The sequence below is a fragment of the Botrytis porri genome (genome assembly GCF_014898465.1).
Source record: "Botrytis porri strain MUCL 3234 chromosome Unknown BPOR_010, whole genome shotgun sequence".
NCBI lineage: Eukaryota > Fungi > Ascomycota > Leotiomycetes > Helotiales > Sclerotiniaceae > Botrytis > Botrytis porri.
This window is the reverse complement of record NW_024066084.1, coordinates 1986391-2007698: the sequence shown is the minus strand read 5'-3', so window position 1 is coordinate 2007698 and position 21308 is coordinate 1986391. Positions and strand designations below refer to the sequence as shown.

At 42.5% G+C, this 21308-nt stretch overlaps 8 protein-coding genes across 8 annotated transcripts; 5 read left to right on the top strand and 3 right to left on the bottom strand.

The window, feature by feature from the left end:
- Nucleotides 1-1034: 1034 nt before the first annotated feature.
- On the top strand, nt 1035-2250 carry EAF01_007992 (uncharacterized protein; the record flags this gene model as incomplete). Its single annotated transcript, XM_038916248.1, has 2 exons — nt 1035-1336; nt 1395-2250. The coding sequence occupies 2 exons, from the start codon at nt 1035-1037 to the stop codon at nt 2248-2250; spliced, it is 1158 nt and encodes a 385-aa protein (XP_038768719.1).
- Nucleotides 2251-2810: 560 nt separating this feature from the next.
- Nucleotides 2811-4767, bottom strand: EAF01_007991 (uncharacterized protein; the record flags this gene model as incomplete). Its single annotated transcript, XM_038916247.1, has 2 exons — nt 2811-4017; nt 4067-4767. The coding sequence occupies 2 exons, from the start codon at nt 4765-4767 to the stop codon at nt 2811-2813; spliced, it is 1908 nt and encodes a 635-aa protein (XP_038768718.1).
- A 1124-nt stretch (nt 4768-5891) lies between these two features.
- EAF01_007990 (calmodulin) lies at nt 5892-6924 on the bottom strand (the record flags this gene model as incomplete). The annotated part of the gene is made up of 7 exons (XM_038916246.1): nt 5892-5926; nt 5986-6127; nt 6183-6253; nt 6304-6429; nt 6608-6623; nt 6719-6775; nt 6922-6924. The coding sequence occupies 7 exons, from the start codon at nt 6922-6924 to the stop codon at nt 5892-5894; spliced, it is 450 nt and encodes a 149-aa protein (XP_038768717.1).
- Nucleotides 6925-7079: 155 nt separating this feature from the next.
- On the top strand, nt 7080-8609 carry EAF01_007989 (uncharacterized protein). Its single transcript, XM_038916245.1, has 3 exons — nt 7080-7356; nt 7421-7956; nt 8028-8609. Exons 1-3 carry the CDS (start codon nt 7334-7336, stop codon nt 8519-8521), a joined length of 1053 nt encoding a protein of 350 aa, XP_038768716.1. The 5' UTR covers nt 7080-7333; the 3' UTR covers nt 8522-8609.
- A 1705-nt stretch (nt 8610-10314) lies between these two features.
- Nucleotides 10315-12104, top strand: EAF01_007988 (uncharacterized protein; the record flags this gene model as incomplete). The annotated part of the gene is made up of 2 exons (XM_038916244.1): nt 10315-11766; nt 11823-12104. 2 exons carry the CDS (start codon nt 10315-10317, stop codon nt 12102-12104), a joined length of 1734 nt encoding a protein of 577 aa, XP_038768715.1.
- Nucleotides 12105-12790: 686 nt separating this feature from the next.
- EAF01_007987 (uncharacterized protein) lies at nt 12791-13114 on the bottom strand (the record flags this gene model as incomplete). The annotated part of the gene is made up of 1 exon (XM_038916243.1): nt 12791-13114. One exon carries the CDS (start codon nt 13112-13114, stop codon nt 12791-12793), a length of 324 nt encoding a protein of 107 aa, XP_038768714.1.
- A 700-nt stretch (nt 13115-13814) lies between these two features.
- Nucleotides 13815-15546, top strand: EAF01_007986 (uncharacterized protein; the record flags this gene model as incomplete). Its single annotated transcript, XM_038916242.1, has 2 exons — nt 13815-14041; nt 14092-15546. The coding sequence occupies 2 exons, from the start codon at nt 13815-13817 to the stop codon at nt 15281-15283; spliced, it is 1419 nt and encodes a 472-aa protein (XP_038768713.1). The 3' UTR covers nt 15284-15546.
- A 1504-nt stretch (nt 15547-17050) lies between these two features.
- On the top strand, nt 17051-20717 carry EAF01_007985 (uncharacterized protein; the record flags this gene model as incomplete). The annotated part of the gene is made up of 7 exons (XM_038916241.1): nt 17051-17491; nt 17554-17910; nt 18045-18156; nt 18390-18526; nt 18785-19570; nt 19634-20461; nt 20541-20717. 7 exons carry the CDS (start codon nt 17051-17053, stop codon nt 20715-20717), a joined length of 2838 nt encoding a protein of 945 aa, XP_038768712.1.
- Nucleotides 20718-21308: the final 591 nt, after the last annotated feature.

Here is a 21308-nt window from a genome sequence, read left to right as displayed (position 1 = left end):
ATTATTTAATATCTTTTTCTTTCACAAAAATAATATTTGATTATTAAAATATAAATATTAAAAAAACTTAATATTAGTATATTTTGAAATGAGCCACTTAATGATATAGACCACTCGGTGTTAAACTACGTTATGTTATCTAATCTTATTTTCATTTAATAAAATATTGTATTATTATCTAATCTCTCTCAATATGAGTTCGACTATTCTTTTAATTAATCATTTTATTATTTCCTTTTATCTAATTTTATTTATTTATAGAAATTCTTTATAGGTTTTCTTTGTAGATTCTATATAAAATTCTTTTTAGAAGTTTTCTTTTCTTTTATTCTTTATTTAGATATTAATAGAATTCTACTCAAAATTTATCTTATAATAATATTAAAACAAATATATAGAATCTAATGATTTTAGTTTTAATTATAATTTCAAAATTCTTTTTCAAATTAGAATTAAAATCAGAATATTCAAAAGATAAGATGATACATATCATTTTTTATAAGATGAGAGTATAGATTAGATAATATTAAGAAATCTGATTATTATTATCTAATATCGTTCTGAGCGAAAATGTCCGCATGACGCGCCATACAAACTATTAATGATTGTGAACTGTGCCCTGAAATCCTTTCACTACTACTTACAGTATTTTTTACTCACATAGTAGTTTCAGGCAAAAATACAGTACTTCATGTTCTGAAATCGAGAGATTAATCAAATATCAATTGCTACTAATCTCATCAAATAGCCACGAAACAACCCTGAGACATTTTAGCAGCATTTGACGCTTCTGCACCCAAATCCGCATAGAACAGTTTGTTTCCCATCATGGTGCCTATCATAGCTTCGTCATGCAGACGGGATGATTTCAGTCATGCCACCGTTGGGGGGCCATACACTAGTGATACCCAAATTACCCCCTTACAGATCTTGTAGCAGTTTTGCGCGACAATGATGCCTTTATCGATCTTAGAGCCATTCTGCACTTCTGTGATGGGCTGGGCAACGCGTCTGATGTCAGCTCCAAGCCTCTTATGACAGAGTTATTTTACCTTGCCAGGCCTCTACTACAGCTTAATAGTGGAGATGCATATATGGAAGCTGCGAAAAATCTGCGTACTAGATTGACACCTTCACAAAGAGAGGCCTCAGATGAAGGCTTAATGGAGAGTCGGCGTGAAACACTCGTAACCTTTCTCTTGCAGCAGAAATTCATCACAGAGGACCTCGATATTTGGGATGCAGATAGACTTTTTGAGTATTTCCTGGTAGATGTACAGATGGGACCACAAATTCGAACTTCGCGAATCAAGACAGCTATTTCAGTTGTACCGATGTTCGTTCAACGCTGTCTGCTCGGAATGGAAGGAGTTTCGAAATCAGTACATGCGCAGGATTCGTTCTGTTAGCGTCTCTGTACCATCAAATCTAGAGACCGAGACTGATACTAATGCCGTCTTGACATTACTAGAGCATAAGTATCGTGTGACACAGAACGCAGCTGACTATGCTGCTTCCCAACTTGCTTCTGGAAGTGAAGCATTCAGAACCGATCGAATTCCAATCACAGCAATAGCTGTGAGTTCCGGTGCTAAAGATCCTGGAGTGTTTGAGCTCAACTTATCTGGTCCCCGGTATATGCCATTCGAAGGCGCAGGTGCCATTTCAACATGGCGTCTCGAATTCCCGGCACCAATCCGTCATTTCAATTATGAGTCGATCACTGATGTGCAACTACACGTACAGTACACCGCTTATGAAGGAGGTCCAACCCTGAAAAAGGCGGCAAAGGATGCGGTTGTGCAAGCGGCTCAAACAATCGCGGCCCAAGGTCAACACCAAGGCTATTGGGCACTTTGGGACCTTAACGACTTCGCAGGAAAATGGTCAGATTTTGAAAAGACGCTCCTTACTCCCAACGTGGAAGCAGCCTTGGAACCCGGCAATTTGCAAGACAGTTTACCTTTCTGGTCACGACACCAAAAAGAACTCCAAGTTCAGTCCTTCACATTGATGTCGCGAAATAAGAATGTTAGGGACAGATTGAGTATACTGGTGGATCCAAATACACCTGCATACAATGGAACTGATGGTATCTACTTCGGTGATTTCTTTACCAGGCAATGCGAGATGACTGAGAAGAACTTAAATTGGAAACTTAAGGCAGGAGCAGTTCCGGTTGCAGCGGTCGCAAGCGAAAATGTTTATATGTTTGTTCGTTACATTTATGTTGGCAAGAACATTTCATAATTTGGGAAGTTTGTTTTAAACTCTCTGGGTATTCCCTTTTGTATTTCGAATACGAGAATGAAAATATTGCGATTGTTCCCTATGGAAATGTTTTGGAAAGTTGGATTATCGCGACTAATAAATAGTCACGTGATCGAGACACTCAGGTGTTCAGGCATGCCACATTACTACACTCAACAACTCACGGTCACGATTTATCTCAATTCCAATCATAACACATCGCATGTGTAATGCAAATAGAGTCTGAATCAAGGTAGCGAAGCTGCGGCTGAGCACGCGCGGGGGCAAGAGGGCGCGCTTCAGATACCCTCTCCTCCCCCCGCGGGCATCTTCAGTTCTCGAATATATAATTGCTAGTTATTCAATATCACTTCATGATACATAATTAGCTTACTTGAGCTTGGGTGTAGATTGTACTCTGAAAGGCTTTCAGTATTGTTATACTTCTTCGTATTAACATAGTAGTCTCATGCATGAAGACAAGAAGCAGAAGTAGTTATTGAATCCACAATATCCTCCATGCATTGCTTTCAAAAAACTCACATCCTAATGATTTGTGTCTACTTTCTCAATCTCTTCAACGGATGCGCCTCTGTATTCAGCACCCATTCATCCAGACTCACTACATCCCACTCGCTGAAAACCAAGTAGAAATACTTCAACGTTTCTGCTAGCCAGAAACTCTCCATACTATCTACCTGGTCCACTCCTTCCTCTTCACTTTTTCCACCCAAGTTATCCGCGAAACGCTCTGCTTGTTTCATATTTCCGTTCTTACTCTTCCCCCTCCCCTTCCCATCCACCACTGCCTTCACCGTAACATCCAGTATCGCCGCCGACGCAATCTCCGTTCTACAGATCTTCTCAATCGCCTGGAACATTCTCCAAGCGGCATCCATATATTTCCTATCCCCCGTAATTCTCCACAAAATCCACACACTCTCAATAGCCTCCGGTCTCAAAATATATCTTCGATCATCCACTGCCGTAAGCCCCGGACTCAATCTTCTATCGTCTATGATCCCAACCAATTTCTTCTCCGTCTCCTCTTTCGTGTTCGTAATTGGATGTGTGTATATAGCTGCGAGAGCATCATACCATTTCTGCTTCGAATACGTACAATCGTGATTTTTTGGGCACGGAACCACGCTGAAGATTTCAGGTGCAATGCCATTCGGACTATTATCGTATGCCCATATACATCCATTTGTGAGTTCTTCAGCTAAGGCAAGCTCGGAGGGGCGGTTGAAAATTTTCGATGCGATTCCAATCATGCCGCCAGTGAAACAGGTGAGATGTTGGCCACGAGGAATCAGCTCCGGAGTACTGCTTTCCGCCATACCTTTGATGCGTACGTCCCCTGATACTCTGATTTTCTGGTTCTTTTCATTTAGAATTGGAAAGAACATTGTCTCTTGGGCTACGGAAATGAAGCTTTCGTACATTTTCTTGGGTTGGTCAAGAACCCCCCCGAGAACCATGTATTGTTTTGGTAAATATTCATATGTTGAATCCGACATACCACCCATAGTAAACATGGTGTCTTCGTCAAATCGTAGCTCTTGAAGATCAATACTGACAGGCCATAATCCGGGATATCGAGTAGAGTTCTGAGTTTTCTCAAATTCGTCAGAGATACGTTGCACCGCATCATAGTATTTCGGATTTCCAGTCAACTGACTAAGTCTGGTGAACTCGAGACTTAAGGAACCTGGCTCAGAGACAAGAACTCTTCTAGGCGCCACTTGATCCTCTCCTTCTAGATACCTACGTATCGTCAATAGCTTTCTTGTCAGATGAGAGCAACAGCACCTACTTCTTCCAATCCCATCTAGGAATTGGCATTCTATTCGGGGTATCAAAACAACTCATCAACAACTCTGCAACCTCAACAGCCTTGAACAACAAAGCCGGGTATTGCGCTCCACTGATATCATACGCCGCCAAAAACCCACCCATGTATCTGATTGTCGTTTCAAAAACATTAATATCCTTTTGCTCCGTTGTCGTAAAATCGATTCTTTCGATTGATCGCACCGCGATTTCAAAATCTTCTTTTAAACCCATAATCCACAAAGTATCCAAAGAATCAACCAATGTTGCGGCCCAGCCACCAAAGGTGTCTTTCCAGGTCCCTGATAGAGGAGAAACCTCATCTCGTAACCATGCGTGCGCTTTATATCCCTCCCAACTGTGTACGAAGCTCTCTTTTACGGCCGCCAATCGCTTCAACCTCTCTTCCTTCTGCGCCGCATTCTCTTTTGGAGGTGCACTTTGAATCTGCGGGATCTTCTTCGGGTTTCCAGTTGGCAGAGGAATGTGTGAAGTTACTGGATATCGTTCTGGTAATTTCGACCAATGGGTTTTACCATCTGGCAGATGAGGTTTCCCTATCGAAGATAGATAAGTCGCGTCATAGCTCCAAGTATTGCGCCGTGAATGAAGGTAATGAAGACTAAAAATCATAAACACTGCAGCTATGAATGCTGTTCTCCATCTTCGAATGATTGATGGCATATCTATGTGTCACATCCCTTGGATGTTTGACCTGATTTCAATGATTGATTGCTTTGACAGCAGCTTTGTTCGTTGAAACTCCCCAGTTGATAGAATAACACCCCGTAGACTCCAAGAAAAGAACAATCAAGAAGCGGAATTTCAAGAACGAGAGAAGATATAAAAAGAAATGAAACTTATCATAAGAAAGAGGGCAAGCTAAACATCCAATTGATCTACATGCTGCCGAGGAATGTACCACTTGTACCACTTAGTTTCGTTCCCTCTGCTTCATGGCTAAAGAGTTGATGACTCGCCTAGAGAAAATAATTGAGCCCTGCGGTAAGGGATCGAAGCCAGAAATTAGCATCTCGGACCGACCGACTGGGTTTCTCCCCACTCCCCCAATCTGGTGTTTCACTACATATTCTACGTAGTATACAAAGTTGAAAAGAAGCATATGAAAGAAATCTACATCTTCATTAGGGGTAATCGCTTATGGTTACCAACATCTCATTCTGTTGGAGCAAGGTTACTATTCGAATTTCGGTACCGTGTGAATAGTTCCCTTTTAAGTTATATATTTCTGATAAGGTTACCCTTCCCTTCTTTCATTCTCCCTTCAACTGAAATCTAAATGGCTGTATCCACTTTCACCTGTGATATCATCAAGTTGATTACAAAGTACCACTAATGATGATCCACAGGTTTCCCCTGAAGATCTATCATGTCATATAGGTTACCAAGGCCACACACAATTTCAAGGGGAAAGAGGTACTAAGTCTACCACTCTCATCTCGATACCATGTTTGCTCGACACGAATCTCTAGGATATGAGACTGAAATTGGCTGATGGGCTCGATCTCAATGCTAGCCTTTGAGTATATTTATCACAGTTTACAGTTCACATGACTAATAATGTATCATGAAGACTCTGGTAAAGGGTATTAACAAGACAATAAGATGTCTGGTGGGTTATCATTGATCATGAAGTTCACTAAAAACGGCAACGCTCTACGTGCATGTCAACCAGTCCAGTCAGTCCTACGCCCACAAGAATTCTGGATGTCCAAAAGACCCGTGATGTGTACGCCGGCTATTCTCCCTCCCAGCAACAAAAGACCACGCAAAAAAAGCAAGCTCGATTACTTTTGCATCATAAGTTGTACAAATTCGTTGTCTGTAAATGATCATTAGCATCTGAACTTTGAGAGAAATCGTTGGTGAAGGGGCACATACAGTCGATTCTTCCATCACCATCTTGATCAGCCTCTCTAATCATCTCATCAACCTCGTCATCAGTCAACTTCTCTCCGATGGAGGTCATGACATGGCGAAGTTCAGCGGCGGAGATGAAACCGTTGTTGTCACGATCGAAGACCTATACCAAAGACATGTCAGCCTCTGCCATAGTAAATGACTTATGGAATTCCAACCTTGAATGCTTCACGGATCTCCTCCTCAGAGTCGGTATCCTTCATCTTTCTTGCCATCATAGTAAGAAATTCTAATCGCATCAGAGTTTTGAGTCATGAGCTTAATTGTGTTGCGCCATACCTGGGAAATCAATGGTACCGTTGTTGTCAGCATCGACCTCGTTGATCATGTCTTGCAACTCGGACTCGGAAGGGTTTTGACCAAGGGATCGCATGACGGTTCCCAATTCCTTGCTAGTGATTTGTCCTGTAGATCCATATATCAGTGTTGTCCTTCTATATTGTTTGGCCAATCTGTGTCGTTGTCCCCATTGCCGGTACTATTGTTCGAGATAGGGGCTGGGTTGGTCGAGAGGGCAAGTATGTGAACACAGGGGGGATTCTCGAGATCTGCAATGTCAAAGGAAAAATTTGGAAGTACGAACCATCGCCATTCTTGTCCTGTAAAGTCACAGCTTATTAGCCTTCAAAACTTCAAACATGCCCTGCCAAGTGTCCATAGGGCTGAGAGTATCCAGATGGGAATATTAACGTACAAAGAGGGAGAAGGCCTCCTTGAACTCGGAGACTTGCTCTTCAGTAAGAGAATCGGCCTGCATGAATGCGCATGTTAGTTGCGATCTCTATATCCTCCATCATCCTATCCTTTCCCTCCAACTCGAAGCTACAGCTTCACGTCGAGTGCTGAAAACCGCGGGGTTGTTCAAGGCTCCAGCCTTCTTAGGATAGGGAAACAAACCATTGTTGAGTATTTGATTGAAAGTAAGTAAAAATGACTTTTTGGTTGGAAGGATTTCTAAGGTATATGGAGAACAGGAAGAAAGGTTGTAAGGTTGAAATAAGGAAGATCTTGTTGTTGTTGTGGGTTGTGATTGCGATTCAACTGTTCAGATGCCTTGATGCGGTGAAGCATAGATACCATAATGGTCACAGGTAGTGGCTGTACGGCGGCCGAGTGACATAAAAGGTCTGGGATCTGGGATTCCTCAGGCGAAGAGGTCGAAGCTGGGGAGAGCTTGGAATCATCAAAACAAGACAAACATGCGACATTCAATAACAAACTCCAATACAAATTACAATTCTTGGAGTTTCTATGTGAAATTCTTCCTCTACTATATCTTGTGATACTGTAGAATTCATTTCAAATCGCCATGTGGCGTGATCGTACAAATCTGTATGTTCAAAGTGCTGTTATCCCTTTCACAAGCTTAGATAGATACTGACACCTAATCTATCAGCTATATCTCCTATCGACAATCATATGCACATCACCCCGCAAAGAAACCAAAATATACAAGCTCTTCTGGCAATGGATATTCGGATAGTATTGGAGGAGCTTCGGAGGAACGCAGAGGACTTATGTCCGCTGGCGCATTCGAAGATGATGGCGATGCGATAATAGAAATGGATTTACTACCACCGAGATGGGCAGATATCAGCGACGAAGTTACAGAATATCTTACGGATATCGCAAATAAGAGCCAAAAACTGGAGAAATTGCATCAAAAACATGTACTGCCAGGATTCGATGATGAAGAAGTTAAGAAGAAGGAAGAAAGGGAGATTGAACTATTGACACAACAAATTACCAAGGGATTTCACGATTGTCAGAGGTCAATTCAGAGAGTAGAACAAATTGTTCGTGACTCGCGGCATCAAGGAGGCATAAGTAAAGGAGAGGAAACTATGGCAAGGAATATCCAGATTTCACTCGCATCGAGGGTACAAGAAGCAAGTGCAGGATTCAGGAAAAAGCAAAGTACCTATTTGAAGAGTGAGTTTTGTACTGCATGACTGAATTCGCTGCGTTAAGATGGTAAATTATTTATACTGACCAATCTTCAGAGTTACGAGGCTTAGGAGGTATGAATGCACCTATCGAACGAACATCTACCCCTCTTTACAGTAATTATATCGACCCCTCCATCATGGAATCCGACGCCGATAAATCATTCTCCCAAGCAACCCTTCAACAAACCTCTCAAAAACAACTCACGTCCAATGATGCAGCCATCATGCAACGAGAACGTGAAATCAATGATATCGCGCAAGGTATTATCGAACTCGCCGACATTTTTAAAGAACTTCAGACTATGATTATAGATCAAGGAACAATGCTAGATCGCATAGACTACAACGTGGAAAGAATGGCAGTAGACGTCAAGGCTGCAAATGTGGAATTAAAAGTTGCAAGCGGATACCAAAGAAAAGGAACGAAGAGGCGAATCATTTTGTTATTGATCCTACTAGTTGTAGGTATGTTTATTTTGTTATTGGTAAAACCAAAGAAGCATAGAGGAGAGGTAGAGGAAAGTGTACCACCACCATCACCACCTTAATAATGATACCTTTTTTTCGAGATGGATTGCATAGGTTTGGGTGGAGATATATTGTTATATACCCGTAATACTTCACAAGGTGTGCCCCTGTTCGACGTGCGCAAATCATTCCCAAATTATCCATCATTGTGTTGGAGTTGAAATATGAGTGATATGTGTTCAACATGCTCGGAATCTATTTCGTCGCTAGACCATATCATATTCATCCTTTTTCCCATTCCCAAAATCATGCTAGTTACTACACAGCCAGCCTCGCCATTATCAACGTAAACTAGCAGATGCGTAAACTCAACCTCTTCTCATGATTAAATCGCAACATTGACCGCCACATAACTAACAACTTTATGTACTTACTATCCTCCCTTTTCTACCTTCTATCTCATCCAAATAGCATCGAATATCATCATACAGTGCAGATACATAGTATGGGTTAACTATATCATCCAACCCCACATCGCTTATACAGGGGCTTTCCCCCTTTTCACTTCCCCGCTCCGCTCCGCTCTCCACTTTACCTTTACTTCTCTTTCCTCTCACTTCTGGTTTTGAAAGAATGCTTGTGGTTATGGATATCGCGTTCATGGATGTATGTGGGGAAATTGAGAGGAAATGATAAGAGTTGTATTTAGAGGGTGAGAGTGAGGAGAGTGGGGCTGTTGTTATGCTGTGTTGATGGGATATGAGGATGAGGGAGTGATTATAGTGTAAAAGAGAGAAGGGGAGTTGATGTGCAGAATGAGAAACTATCTCTGTCGCTGAGACAAAATGTTCTCAAACAGTAGAAAATACGTAAAATCACATTTTTTTTTTATAGATACTCGGACCGCAAAGTCATTCGACGTTGTTAAGTACCTACATATCATCGTTATAGTATAAAGTATTCCTCGCTTAACGTTATAATGATTATACACCACACCATACAACAGATTGAGAATACCTCGGAGTCATCATGCGTTCATCAATTCAGAACAAAATATGATTTATGATGAATATACCTACTAGGTAAGTAGTTCTCTAGCCAACAAACAATTCAATCACCATCAACAAACCCAGCGCCAAAAGTTTCACCCATCTCCATAGCATCCTAAGCGCGACCTAGTAATCCAACGCATTCTCATACTAAAATCCTAAGACTGAAGAGTAACAGAAATACCCGCTGTGGCGGCAAAGTTAACAAGTGGGTAATAAACCACGTAAATTGTCAATTCTGGAGAATTGTTGCGATGTTGCCAGAAGAAGTAATGTGTTTATAGTTGTCATCTTGATGTAAAAATTATCGTGTAAAGGGGGATTGGTGGTTAAAAATTAGCCATGATAGAAATCACTGATCTTTTAAACGACCAACGCGAGGAATTATTTCACGTGAAACATTACAAAATAGTACAACCGAATCCAGCCAGAGACTCTCCCCTCCCAGACCATCACGTACGAAATCCACAAGCCTCAAGCAAGATTTGTCTCACTTTAACAAACACTCTCTCTCGCGATAGAGCTTTCTTTTGCGAAATGAATTACAATTTTATTTTTTTGCCAAGGTGTTTGTGTCCCTGTGACCACTTCTTATGTGCTAGCGTAAAGTCTATGTTCCGTGGATCGGTGTCATAGTGAGTAGTCAAGAATATTTTGTTTACTTCTGAATTTTGGAGTTCTTGAGCTCATATATTTTGGGTTGCTGCAGCTGGGAGTGAGGTGATGATTTTGTTGGAAGGATTCTCCGGGGATAGGTATTTATCTTGAGATTATTATTCAGAAGAGGAGGCTCAAAATTCAGAAGATAGGGAAAAAGTGGAACTATGGGTGAGGAGAAGAGGTATCAATTGAGTCGGGGCGTGAAGGGGAGAGATGAAGCTGGTGAGGAAAATAGAGAGAGGAGAGGACGAGATAGACATGGAGATGAAGGAAGATGTGTAGATGAGGGGAAGGCAGAAGTACGGACAAGTTCAGTCAACCCGGAATCACGAAGAGGTGTTAGACGGAATTCACAATCTGTTAAGATTGGACGTGATAGGCCTCAGTCTAACGTTGAAAACGGTCGCAATCGAGGTCACAGAGATGGTAGCAGCAGGTCATCTGCCCCCGTTTCCGATCACGACAGCAGACATTCCATCCGACGGGTTGAGGGACCACCTACCACTACTGTCGACAATCCCTTACTACCAATCAAAAGAAGAGATCACAGTAGCAACAGAGGTGCAAGCGGAAGTGATAGAAAATCTAACACCTATCCACCTCATCCCAGTCGCCATAAAAATCCCGATGGAAAACGTGGGAGAGATTCCAATAATCATGTGTCCAAAGACACACTTACGAAAATTAAAAGCGACATCGTAACGGTGCCTCTCCCCAATCGCAGCAATCAATCTCAAGATCAAAGACCAGGCAGAAGAGACCCATCTATCAATCGCGAAATAGAAAAGCTTAAACTAGCTGATTCGAAAGGATCAAAGGCTGCGACTACAGATAATCGCGAAAAACGAAGCAATAATGAGCCTGCTCTTAAGATACCTGCAAGTGTTCCGCGTAGCAAGGTGAAAATTGGGATTCTTCCAAAATGTTATCAACCTTGTAAAGACGAAGAGACTCGGCGAGTAATCGTTTTTGGGGATGTACACGGGATGCCTGATGCCAAGAACCGTCTCTTGGAATATATTAAGTATGATCCAGCGTTAGATCATCAGATATTCAGCGGTGATATGATAACCAAAGGGAGAAAAAGTAATCCGAGCAAGAGTGCTACGACTGAAGGATTGATAACCATCGAGGCTTCTAAAGATGTCGTGCGTGAGGCTAGAAGAGATGGAGCTTCAGGAGTTCGCGGTAACCATGAAGACTGCGTACTAAATGTCAAACATGAAAGAAAGGGTTGGCAAGAATCGACCGACCGCAAATTGGATAATCAGTTCGATATCCAAGTGAGAAAAAAGTTGAGGACACCAGATCATAGGGATACCAGCGACTATGACCTATATGATGCGCTTACTACAGAAGAGAGACGCTGGCTTGAAGATCTTCCTGAAATTCTAGTCCTGGGAAAATGTGGTGGGCATAACAACATGGTTGTTGTACACGCTGGATTGAATCCATTTTTCGAGCTGAGGGATCAACAAATCATAGAGACGATGAACATTAAATCTATAGATCCAGTGAAAGGATATACTAGTTCGATGCATGCGGGAGACAAGGAGATCAAAGCCTTGGATAAGGAAGACGAGAGACGTTTTAGCAAGATGATACCGTGGTTTGAGGTATGCCGACCAAGAATCCCGTTTGTAACGAACAATGCTAATCCTGATGAATATAGGTTTGGGAGGACAAGCAAAAGACAATGCCACTAAGCGAAAGAATGACAGTAATGTATGGCCATGAATCCAAGAAGGGCTTGACCAAAAGGAAATTTTCAATTGGTCTCGATACTGGTGCGCAACGTATAGACAAACTCAACCCTGATAAGTATCGGACTTTGACTGCCCTCCTTGTTTACTATGATAGATGTAGAATAGTTCAAGTGAAGGAGATCAAAAAAGAAACGGGGGAATGGGAATGGGAGCCAGCTGAGCTGACAAAGGAAGAATCTCATTTTTGAGGTGACATTGGTATTTTTTAATTTACATATAGTTTTATCATTCATACATGGCAGAATTTCGTTTTCAACATGGAGAATGTTCGTACAACATTGAGACTTCATCTTTCTAGGTGACAGTGTCACACTTGGGGGTCAAAATATTGATCTGTTCATTTATATTACACAAACAGTGCCACAACCTTGCATAGACGAATATAAATTTGCACAACAGACAGCCAATATTATAAACACGATTGCCCCCAAATGTCGTACCGTAAATTTCTTGTGAAGCAGTCTCTTTGCTGACAATGGGAAATCTCTGAATTTCTCACTCGAGACTTGTAACATAAAGCATGCAAAACATACCTGCATAGCATGAGAATTTGATCACCTTATGCGGTCTAATGTGGTTTTTCTTGAAGATTCTAGAAGTCCATCACGACTTTGCCATATCTCCTTTCGAAATGCCATCATCTCCTCAGAAGTGAACTGTCCAGTTCCTTGGCCATACAATGTAGCTTTCATCTGACGATAAGCGAGAATCCCGATTAGAACACGCATAGGATAAGGGATGGGTCCTGAAACTTTATCTCTTTGAATCTAATACTTATCCATCTGCCGCTCTCGAATCTAGAGCCCGAAGCCAATTAGAATATACCACAACCTGACGAGGAAACATACTTCACTTTCGTACTCACCCCATAGAATTATAGCTTGTCCTCAAGAAGAGCACGAATCGCCATATCTTGAGTTTTTGCTGCTGGCTCCAATGATGAGTTGAGATCGGGTAGAATATCTGATTCCACTAAGGCTGCTGTAACGAGTGCGGAATGGGCAAGCAGAAAAGGAGACGACCCCTCATCGTGTACTGAGATATATGGTATCTTCCCTTTTGGTGCTGATCGGGGGGAGCCGCCGTCTAGGATGTACTTCACGTTGGCTTGGCGGAAGTGAAATTCAATTTTGGTAACAAATGGAGACCTTACATAGTATCCTGTATCTTGCCAGCCACGGAAGAGAGTGATTTTCATGATGGGTAAGGAGGTAGCTACGGGTCATAAACGATCGAGAGAACTGGAGATTTGAGAAATCCTATGAAAGTCTGATTGAAGAAAGGTGTGAAGAACTCGCAGAGTGATTTCATGCTACAAATTCTCTGATGGTGATATCATGGTTGTACCAACAGTTGGAGTAACGTAAACACAGGGGATTCGAGTCGTGGTCTGACCAACCAATTTTGTGCCTGTTTTCATTGATGACCAGAAGTATCATGAGAAATGATACTTGTTGTCCACCTCTGTCTATATTTTACTATAAACAGATCATTTGAGTGCTACCTCTTTGAAGATCATCTTGATAGGTGAAAGAAGTTACCTTTGATGGCTTTATGCTCACTCTTTTAGATCTTTCATATATCAACGAGTTTGATGTTCGGAAGTCGGAGACTCGGATAAATTACTCTCGGAGCACGGGGGTTGCCGAGACAGATTATGATAATCATCACCTTCATTGGACTCAATACTCTGAGCACATGGCAAACATTCATCAAAGGTTTCACAATTAACTTCTACGAGTGAATCACACGTGTGGATATCGCCGATATCACAGAAAGGGACAAATTAGATATGAGATGAGGTTTAGTATTTTTCGCACCCTTCAATAAACTTCAATCCGAACAACCTCCTTGCGTGGATTGCTAGTTAATCTCTGATCAACCCAACAATCATTCAAATGAGTAATTCAATCGATAATCGAACGGCGGTCGACCGTCTACGAGCGTTGTTTAGCAATCCCAATCCTAGACCCGAATATGAACCTATCTCGAGCAGTTCCAGTATTCACGAAGACGATGTACGCAGACCAGTCCTCGTCTTAGCAGATCAAGTCGAAACTGAGCCGTTCTCATGGTTTGAATATGGAATCTTTATGTTAATCGGAGTTGCAATGCTTTGGGCGTGGTATGTTCCACTGACGTCTCGGGAGGGCGCAGAAGCTGATATCTTGACAGGAATATGTTCTTAGCAGCCGCGCCATACTTCCAGAGCCGATTCCAAGACAGTGAGAGTATCCTTCAACATTTCCAATCTGCGATTACATCAGTTGCAACAATTACGAACCTTGGCTCGATGCTACTCCTAAGTCACCTACAATCAAACGCCTCTTACCCAAAACGTATCATAGCCTCCCTCGTCCTCAATACTATCGTCTTCACGCTGCTTGCGATATCCACCTCATACTTTCGCGACGTTTCGTCGAGTGGCTATCTTACTTTCACATTGATAATGGTATTCGCGACCTCCTGTGCAACTGGGCTTCTACAAAATGGGGCATTCGCTTTCGCATCAAGCTTCGGCCGACCAGAATACATACAGGCTATTATGACGGGACAAGCAATCGCCGGAGTCCTGCCATCAGCTGCACAAATTGCCACCGTTTTAGCTGTTCCGCCACCCGACCATTGGGCTGATGTAGATGCGGAGAGTGCAGATGTGAAGGAAAACACAACTTCGGCTTTTGTTTATTTCTTGACGGCTACAGTCATCAGTGTTCTAACATTAATCTTTGTCTTCCCCTTACTTCGAAAACAGAACCGAATCCTCGAGAGTCGCGCGGCGTCATCAGCTGACAGTGACGAAGAGACTGACGAAAATACTAAACACGAGGTCGTTGGTATGGTTAGACTATTCAAGAAACTTCACTGGCTTGCAGGAGGAGTATTCATGTGTTTCGCTGTTACAATGTTCTTCCCGGTGTTCACATCAAAGGTTGTCTCGGTAAGGCCAGCCGATGGAGCCCCTCGAATACTTCAACCCGAAGCTTTCATCCCTCTAGGATTTCTGGTTTGGAATATCGGCGATCTTTGTGGCCGTCTGCTTCCACTTCTACCTTTCCACACCAAGGCACGACCTATTCCGCTTTTCGTATTCTCTATCCTTCGAATTGGCTTTGTCCCGTTGTACCTTCTCTGTAACATCGAAGGCAAGGGAGCAAAGGTCAATAGCGATGTGTTCTACCTTCTCGTTGTTCAGGCTGGATTTGGGCTTAGTAATGGCTGGCTTGGCAGTTCTTGCATGATGGCAGCCGCTGATTATGTTAATGAAGAAGAACGAGAAGCAAGTGGGTCTTTCATGATGACCAACTTGGTTGCTGGTTTGATGGCTGGATCTCTACTCAGCTTTGCTGTAGCCGGAATTTCCTAGTTCATCGACTTATACTTATATAAGCATTGGTTTGTATCTATGGGATGGAGTTTAGAGCGATATCATGCATGGCCTGGCGTTGGTAACTACTTCACTAATGATTGAGACGAAGATTGTCGATATGGGAGGGAAGTCTTGACTTTAAGCTTGCATAAGAACAGCGAGAGAATTTCGCATTAACATTCTACGGGTCATACATGATTTTGTTCTGATGTGAGATGATTGTGCTAATATCTTGTAAAGTGACAATGAGACGGTGATAAAGTCTCTGGTCAGTTCAGTCCCATATGTATATATCTCTGACTAGTGCTTAAACTCTGTTAACTCTACATATATGACCTTCGAGAAGTACCTAAGCAAGTATAGACCTTCACTGCTCGAGTCCTTCTCCTTGATTAAAGTAAGACATTCCCCTCAACCATCTTTTATTCAGCTTTGACCTCTTCAGATATAATGGGAAGAGATTGGGTTCATGAGTCTATAGTGAGAAGACTTCCATCTCTCCAAGGTAACCCATAATCTTCCTTCCTTCTTTTCCTTGCGGAACTTTAAAAAGTGGTCTCTTCTTTCTTCTGAAAGTCGCTGGCTCGCACCTTCCACGTAGGGAATTATAGCAACAATAATTGATAGGTAGTAGGATTTGTTGAGAGATTTCTTCCTCAACCTGAGATTCACCGGCAAGACCTTTCCTCGTGCTCACCTCTCACTCCCTCTTTTCTCAACAAGCTGTTGCACAAGATTCAGTCAAGCAATAAATTGAATTATTTTTCCGTACTAGGACCAACGTTGGTAACTTCGCCCGCTATATCTACTTGCTCTCTATTTCACCTCGACAACTTAGCTTCCGAGGTTTTAAATTGTCTACTTCGATCTGCCAATTTACAGTTATTTCAAGTCTCTCGATTCCCATTGAGACCTACTTCATGTACGAAGGATCGATCTACCTGAAAGTATTTGACAGAGACTTTGGCAGCACTGCCCGATCACACAGCAGCTGATTGTAGACAGACCTCTATATTCGCAACAAGACTTTGATTGACATGCCATCCGATTCCATGCTATAGCAACAATTATATCCGTCCTTTTTCAAATATCGAGTTCAATTGAAGATCTCCTGAGTCTCGGTCTTGATGTATCAAGGTCAGTAATTTTCAAAATTTCGAAGAAATGTTACCCCCTCGGGTAAAATCCTTCCACATTTTTGTGCAATCGAGGCTTGGTACTACTTTATTGTAGATGCTAACACACGACTACAGATTATACGATCCATCTAGCGTAATTCTGAACTGCTTGTTGCGGAGACTTCTCAATATCCATTTCCATTGCTTGACACTTTGAGGATATTCGAAGAAGGGCCTTGATCTGTTTGATTGCTCACAATGAATTTCGGTTCCCACTATAACTTGATACTTGAAGAGAAACACTATTTTGAATAGTATTGCGAGGCATATAATTTTCTGCCCAGTTAGCCTCACCACCTTTCGCACGTTGGAGATCTTCGAGATATCACACTATCAACCGTTTTACTTTCGCGCATAAATTTTTACGCCAGATACTAACTTGCTATTTTCTGCCTCAAAATTCATTCAGAGTCTTCTACTTGAGTATCCTAGTTCTAAATTCACTGCATTTATTCTCGCATACACAAAATATCCCTTTTGATCAAGCAATTCTACTCAAAAGTGGAAACCACTTCTTGCGCTGCCTCATTTTACATTGGATTATAACTTCAACCTTACGACGACAAGAATCCTCCAACATTCCATCATGGCCGACGACTCTAATGATGATCACAAATCTGAGCGCGAAGGCGATGGCCTTTTGGCTTCAGTATCGCCGTCGCCAACCAATCTTGATGTCAGTAATTTTCAATGTTCGCATCCAGATTGTGGCAAATCATATGCTTCCAAGCATGGACTTGACAATCATAGTAGAGTCCATTTTACTGATAACGAAAAGCCATTTGCCTGTCCTCATCCAGGATGCCTATCAAGATATACAAACAAGAGAGGAGTTACCCGTCACTTCAATCTCAAACACAAAGACAAAAGTGACTGGTTCAATTGTCCTACCGCAGAGTGTGATTCTTCTTTTTTTGACGAAAGACAGCTCAAGTTGCATCAAAGAGAACATGGGGTCTTTCGCTGTACTGCAAGACACTGTGCTTATGAGTATACCACTGAGCAAGAGTTATATGAACATAGAGAGGTAAAATTTCATTACAGAGATTCAAACATTCAAGCACACTTAATCACTAACACATCTCAAAGCGTAACCATACAACATCTGACCTATATGAAGATCGTGCTGGTAAACGACCACCAGGAGTATCCGAAAAAGAAGACTTATCTGCACAAGTTTCCAGCGGTGAAGAGACCGGAGATGAGATCGTTGTTGATGAAAAGTCATCACCAGCGAAATTCTGCGGAGATGAAGATAACTTTGAGAATAGTTCCCCTTTCACAGCGCCTATACACGGGAAGAGTAGTAGAAGAGGCATTACAAATAGAGTCTCGTTGAAACCGGAGGAGTATCCTGCAAGACCTAACCGCAAAGGCTGGAAATGTCCCAAACCTGGTTGCACAGTCTGTCGCAAAGTACAATTTGATCTTATTACTCATTGGCAGGTATGCAATTCTTATTAATCTCTTCAATCTCTACATGAAATGGATTCATTGATCTCCTCTTCTTTGATACGACATACAAACTCTTTCATTTCAGTATGGCAATCAAGCATCTATTGACTGTACTACTTTGTTAGGAGGCACACAGTGGCATACCAGAGCCAGCTCATTTTGAATTTGTCCATGGTCCGAAGTCATCCGAGAATACTGCCACACCTAAATTTGAGGCCAAAGACCATCGGCTCGGAGGTAAGCCTTATCATTTCGTTTGATTATACAGCTGGTTATATTATATGCTAGCTTCTTTACCGCTCCCCACTCTCATTGTTCCTTCTTCTCTTAAACAACGACACCATTTCCATCCCCCTTCCTACTTCAATACTTTTGTTTTTACTATTGTTCATAATAGACTACAAATATGGTTGATATAAAGGAAGACAGCAGTGATGAATACAGTCACTCACAGTCTCATGCAAATGTAGGACAGTCCACTTCTGCTCGTCAGCCAGCTCCTCAACCCGACCAAGAAGGAGCAAGTCAAAGCAATGCCAACGATGGTACCCAAGGACCAAACTCTCAGCAACGTGGAGGGAAGGATGCCAATACTTCAGGAAATAAGGTATGTTTGAACATTTCTTTGTTTTCAATTTATAAACAGTTGTAAAAATTTGTTTGTTGATTCCTTCAATCGATTTCGGACATTCAATCTTGTATGTTGATTGAACAGGGGATGGACAATAGCAGAACTGTGATTATTTCATCCGTTTTCATTCATTCATTTGTCAAGTATCTTGTCTTATAACCTTCCATCTTTACAACTTGTTCTCTCTCCCAAAAACATCTTTCACAGCAGTATAGACTAATTCAACGCTTACAGAATACAAATATGAATGGCTTAAATGAACCAAATGCTTCCGCATCAACCCCTTCTATCGCTTCTTCTCGTTCTCCTGCTACAACAAATACTCAGGGTCGCACTCCAAGATCTAACAATGGTCCTCCCATTATTCCCCCTCCACGTCATGCACCTAATACCGCACGTCCAACCACCAACGTCTTGGCTAACTCTCCTGGTAATCCCTCTAGACCAGATGAAAGCCCTTCGATCCGCAATCCACGTAAGAAGGCAACAATTGGTCATCCAACTCAGAGGATTCATGCTCGTGCAACGGAAACCCGCCGTATGAGTCCTCCTCCTGCTAGGAGTAATCAAGCTACGAAGTCTGGTGTCCCATTGATCAATACTAAATTGCCTCCCCCAAGAAGATCTCAAGTCTCTTCCCCCGATTTTTCCCGTCGCTCCTCTTCTGTGAGCTCTGACGAAGAAGAGGAGGAGGAGGGTCTCTTCGTCTCACCACCCGAAGCCACCAAGAATCAAACCAAAGGCCCTCGCCGCGTATTGGGTGTCCGAGGCTTTGCCAATATGCCGTTGCCTAGAGATCAAGATTCTGATGAGGAAGATCTTAGACCAAGCCATGTCTTGAGACAAGAACGTCGTGCTGCTGCTGGCAAGCCAGCGAAGCCTGACCGTTCCCGAGAATTTCTTGGTTCGGGTAGGAAAATCTTCGGTCAACCTAGGAAGATGGGAGAATCTACCAGGCCTTTTGCAGCCCGATCAACTGATTCAGATGATGATTCGAATTTCGAGGGCAGCGAATTGAGTGTAAGCTGATTATCTCATTCTATTGTGTTTATGTGGTCAGATGGATATACTAACAAACAACAGTCATCAGGTAGCTCTTTTGGAGAAACAGAAACTGCCCGCGCCGATCGTCGTTCAACGAACCATGTCAGCGCACGTGCTTCCAACTCCGTTCCTCGTCGCCCCTCTATCAACGACAGAGATCCTCCCAGAACCCCTTCTCCTGATCTCCCTAGATATCAAGCTTATGAAGTTTATGGCCCCGACCTCGACTCTCCACCCCCATCCTACCTCGTCAAATCTCCTGGTGTTATCGACCGCACTCTTACATACCCCAGTCGTCCAGACGACAAGACACTCCCTGATGTTGCTGCAGTTCAACCCGACGACCTCTTCGATGCCGATGACATCTTCTTCAGCTTCAAAGACATGAATCCACACGAAAGAGGGGTACAAGACCGTCTGGATGCAGAGAAAGAAGCTCTGAGAGCAAATGCATACGGCTCCGGATTTCGCGCTCCATTGCATTTTGATCATTGTCCCTACACAGCTCCGATCTGTCGTGCTGAGCAGCCAGCTTGGATCGCGGAGAGATTGCGTCTTGATATTGCGGAAGCTCGGGGTGATGAATCTGAAGATTCTGAGACACAGCTAGGGATAGATCGTGATGATGATCGTCGCTCTGGTGTTGACGTAGAATTGACTGGTACCGGTACTTCTGCTTTATCATCAAAGAAGAAGAAAGCCACCTGCTCCGGTCCGATTCGCGAAAAGAGAAAGTATAATTGGCGTGATCCAGTTAGGAAGAATAAGCGTCGCAGGGGTAGTTTTCCTGGCAGTGCATCTCGTCGTTCCAGTAATCGCCGTTCCAGTGGAAACTCTCAAATTGATGGTGCCGACGAACAGGAAGAGGTAGTTGCCAAAAACCAAAAACCAAAAATCAATCTGGGCATGGAGTGAGGAGCATGGAGCTGTGATCAATACACGCAAGTCTGGTGAATTGGTTCATCCGGGTGCTTTAGCTGCTGAAGATGGCGTTGTAGTTCCTGGTCCTGTTGATCGTGCTTCCGCTGCCCCTTCTGTTGGCTCGGATAACTTGATTGCTTCGGGTGCTCCCGCTGCTGCAGTTGGTAATGCTGAGAACAAGATTGTCCTTAGTGATGGATAAATGGAGGCCTCACTCAATGAATCGTGAATTTAGTTTAGTTTTCGGGATGTTTAATGGGTGGGCAAATTTATGGTGGCTTAGTTCGTGGGTGATGCCATTTGCTGGGGAGTTGATATCAAGTCTGTTAAGGCGCTGGGAGTGGATGGCCGCTGTTATTTCTGGGAGTTGGCATGTTGAAAAGATCATCATCAAAAATGGCAGATCTAATCGAGATAAGTTTCATATATGATGCATAGCTGAGGATACTTTTCATACATCATGGATAGCTGAGATACCTCCACGCATAACTTGAAATAGTTCAATTAGTTAGCAGTGATCTGAAACTGTGTTATATTTAATGCTTGAGGTTTTTGAATGACTGGTACTGTGGAAGGAATTGTGTAAGTGATTGATGTGTGTTGATAATTGAGAGTGACTTTTTGAATGGGTGTGATGTAATGAATCAGATTGTATGTAGTCATTCAGATGATTAGGAGTAGTGGAGATGCGAGATGGAGTGGGCGATTACAGAAGAAGGAACGTTGGAAAGGTGTTGGAAATCAAAACTCAATTCAATTTACTAACTTAACGATAAGTATCAGAAAGTTGGAG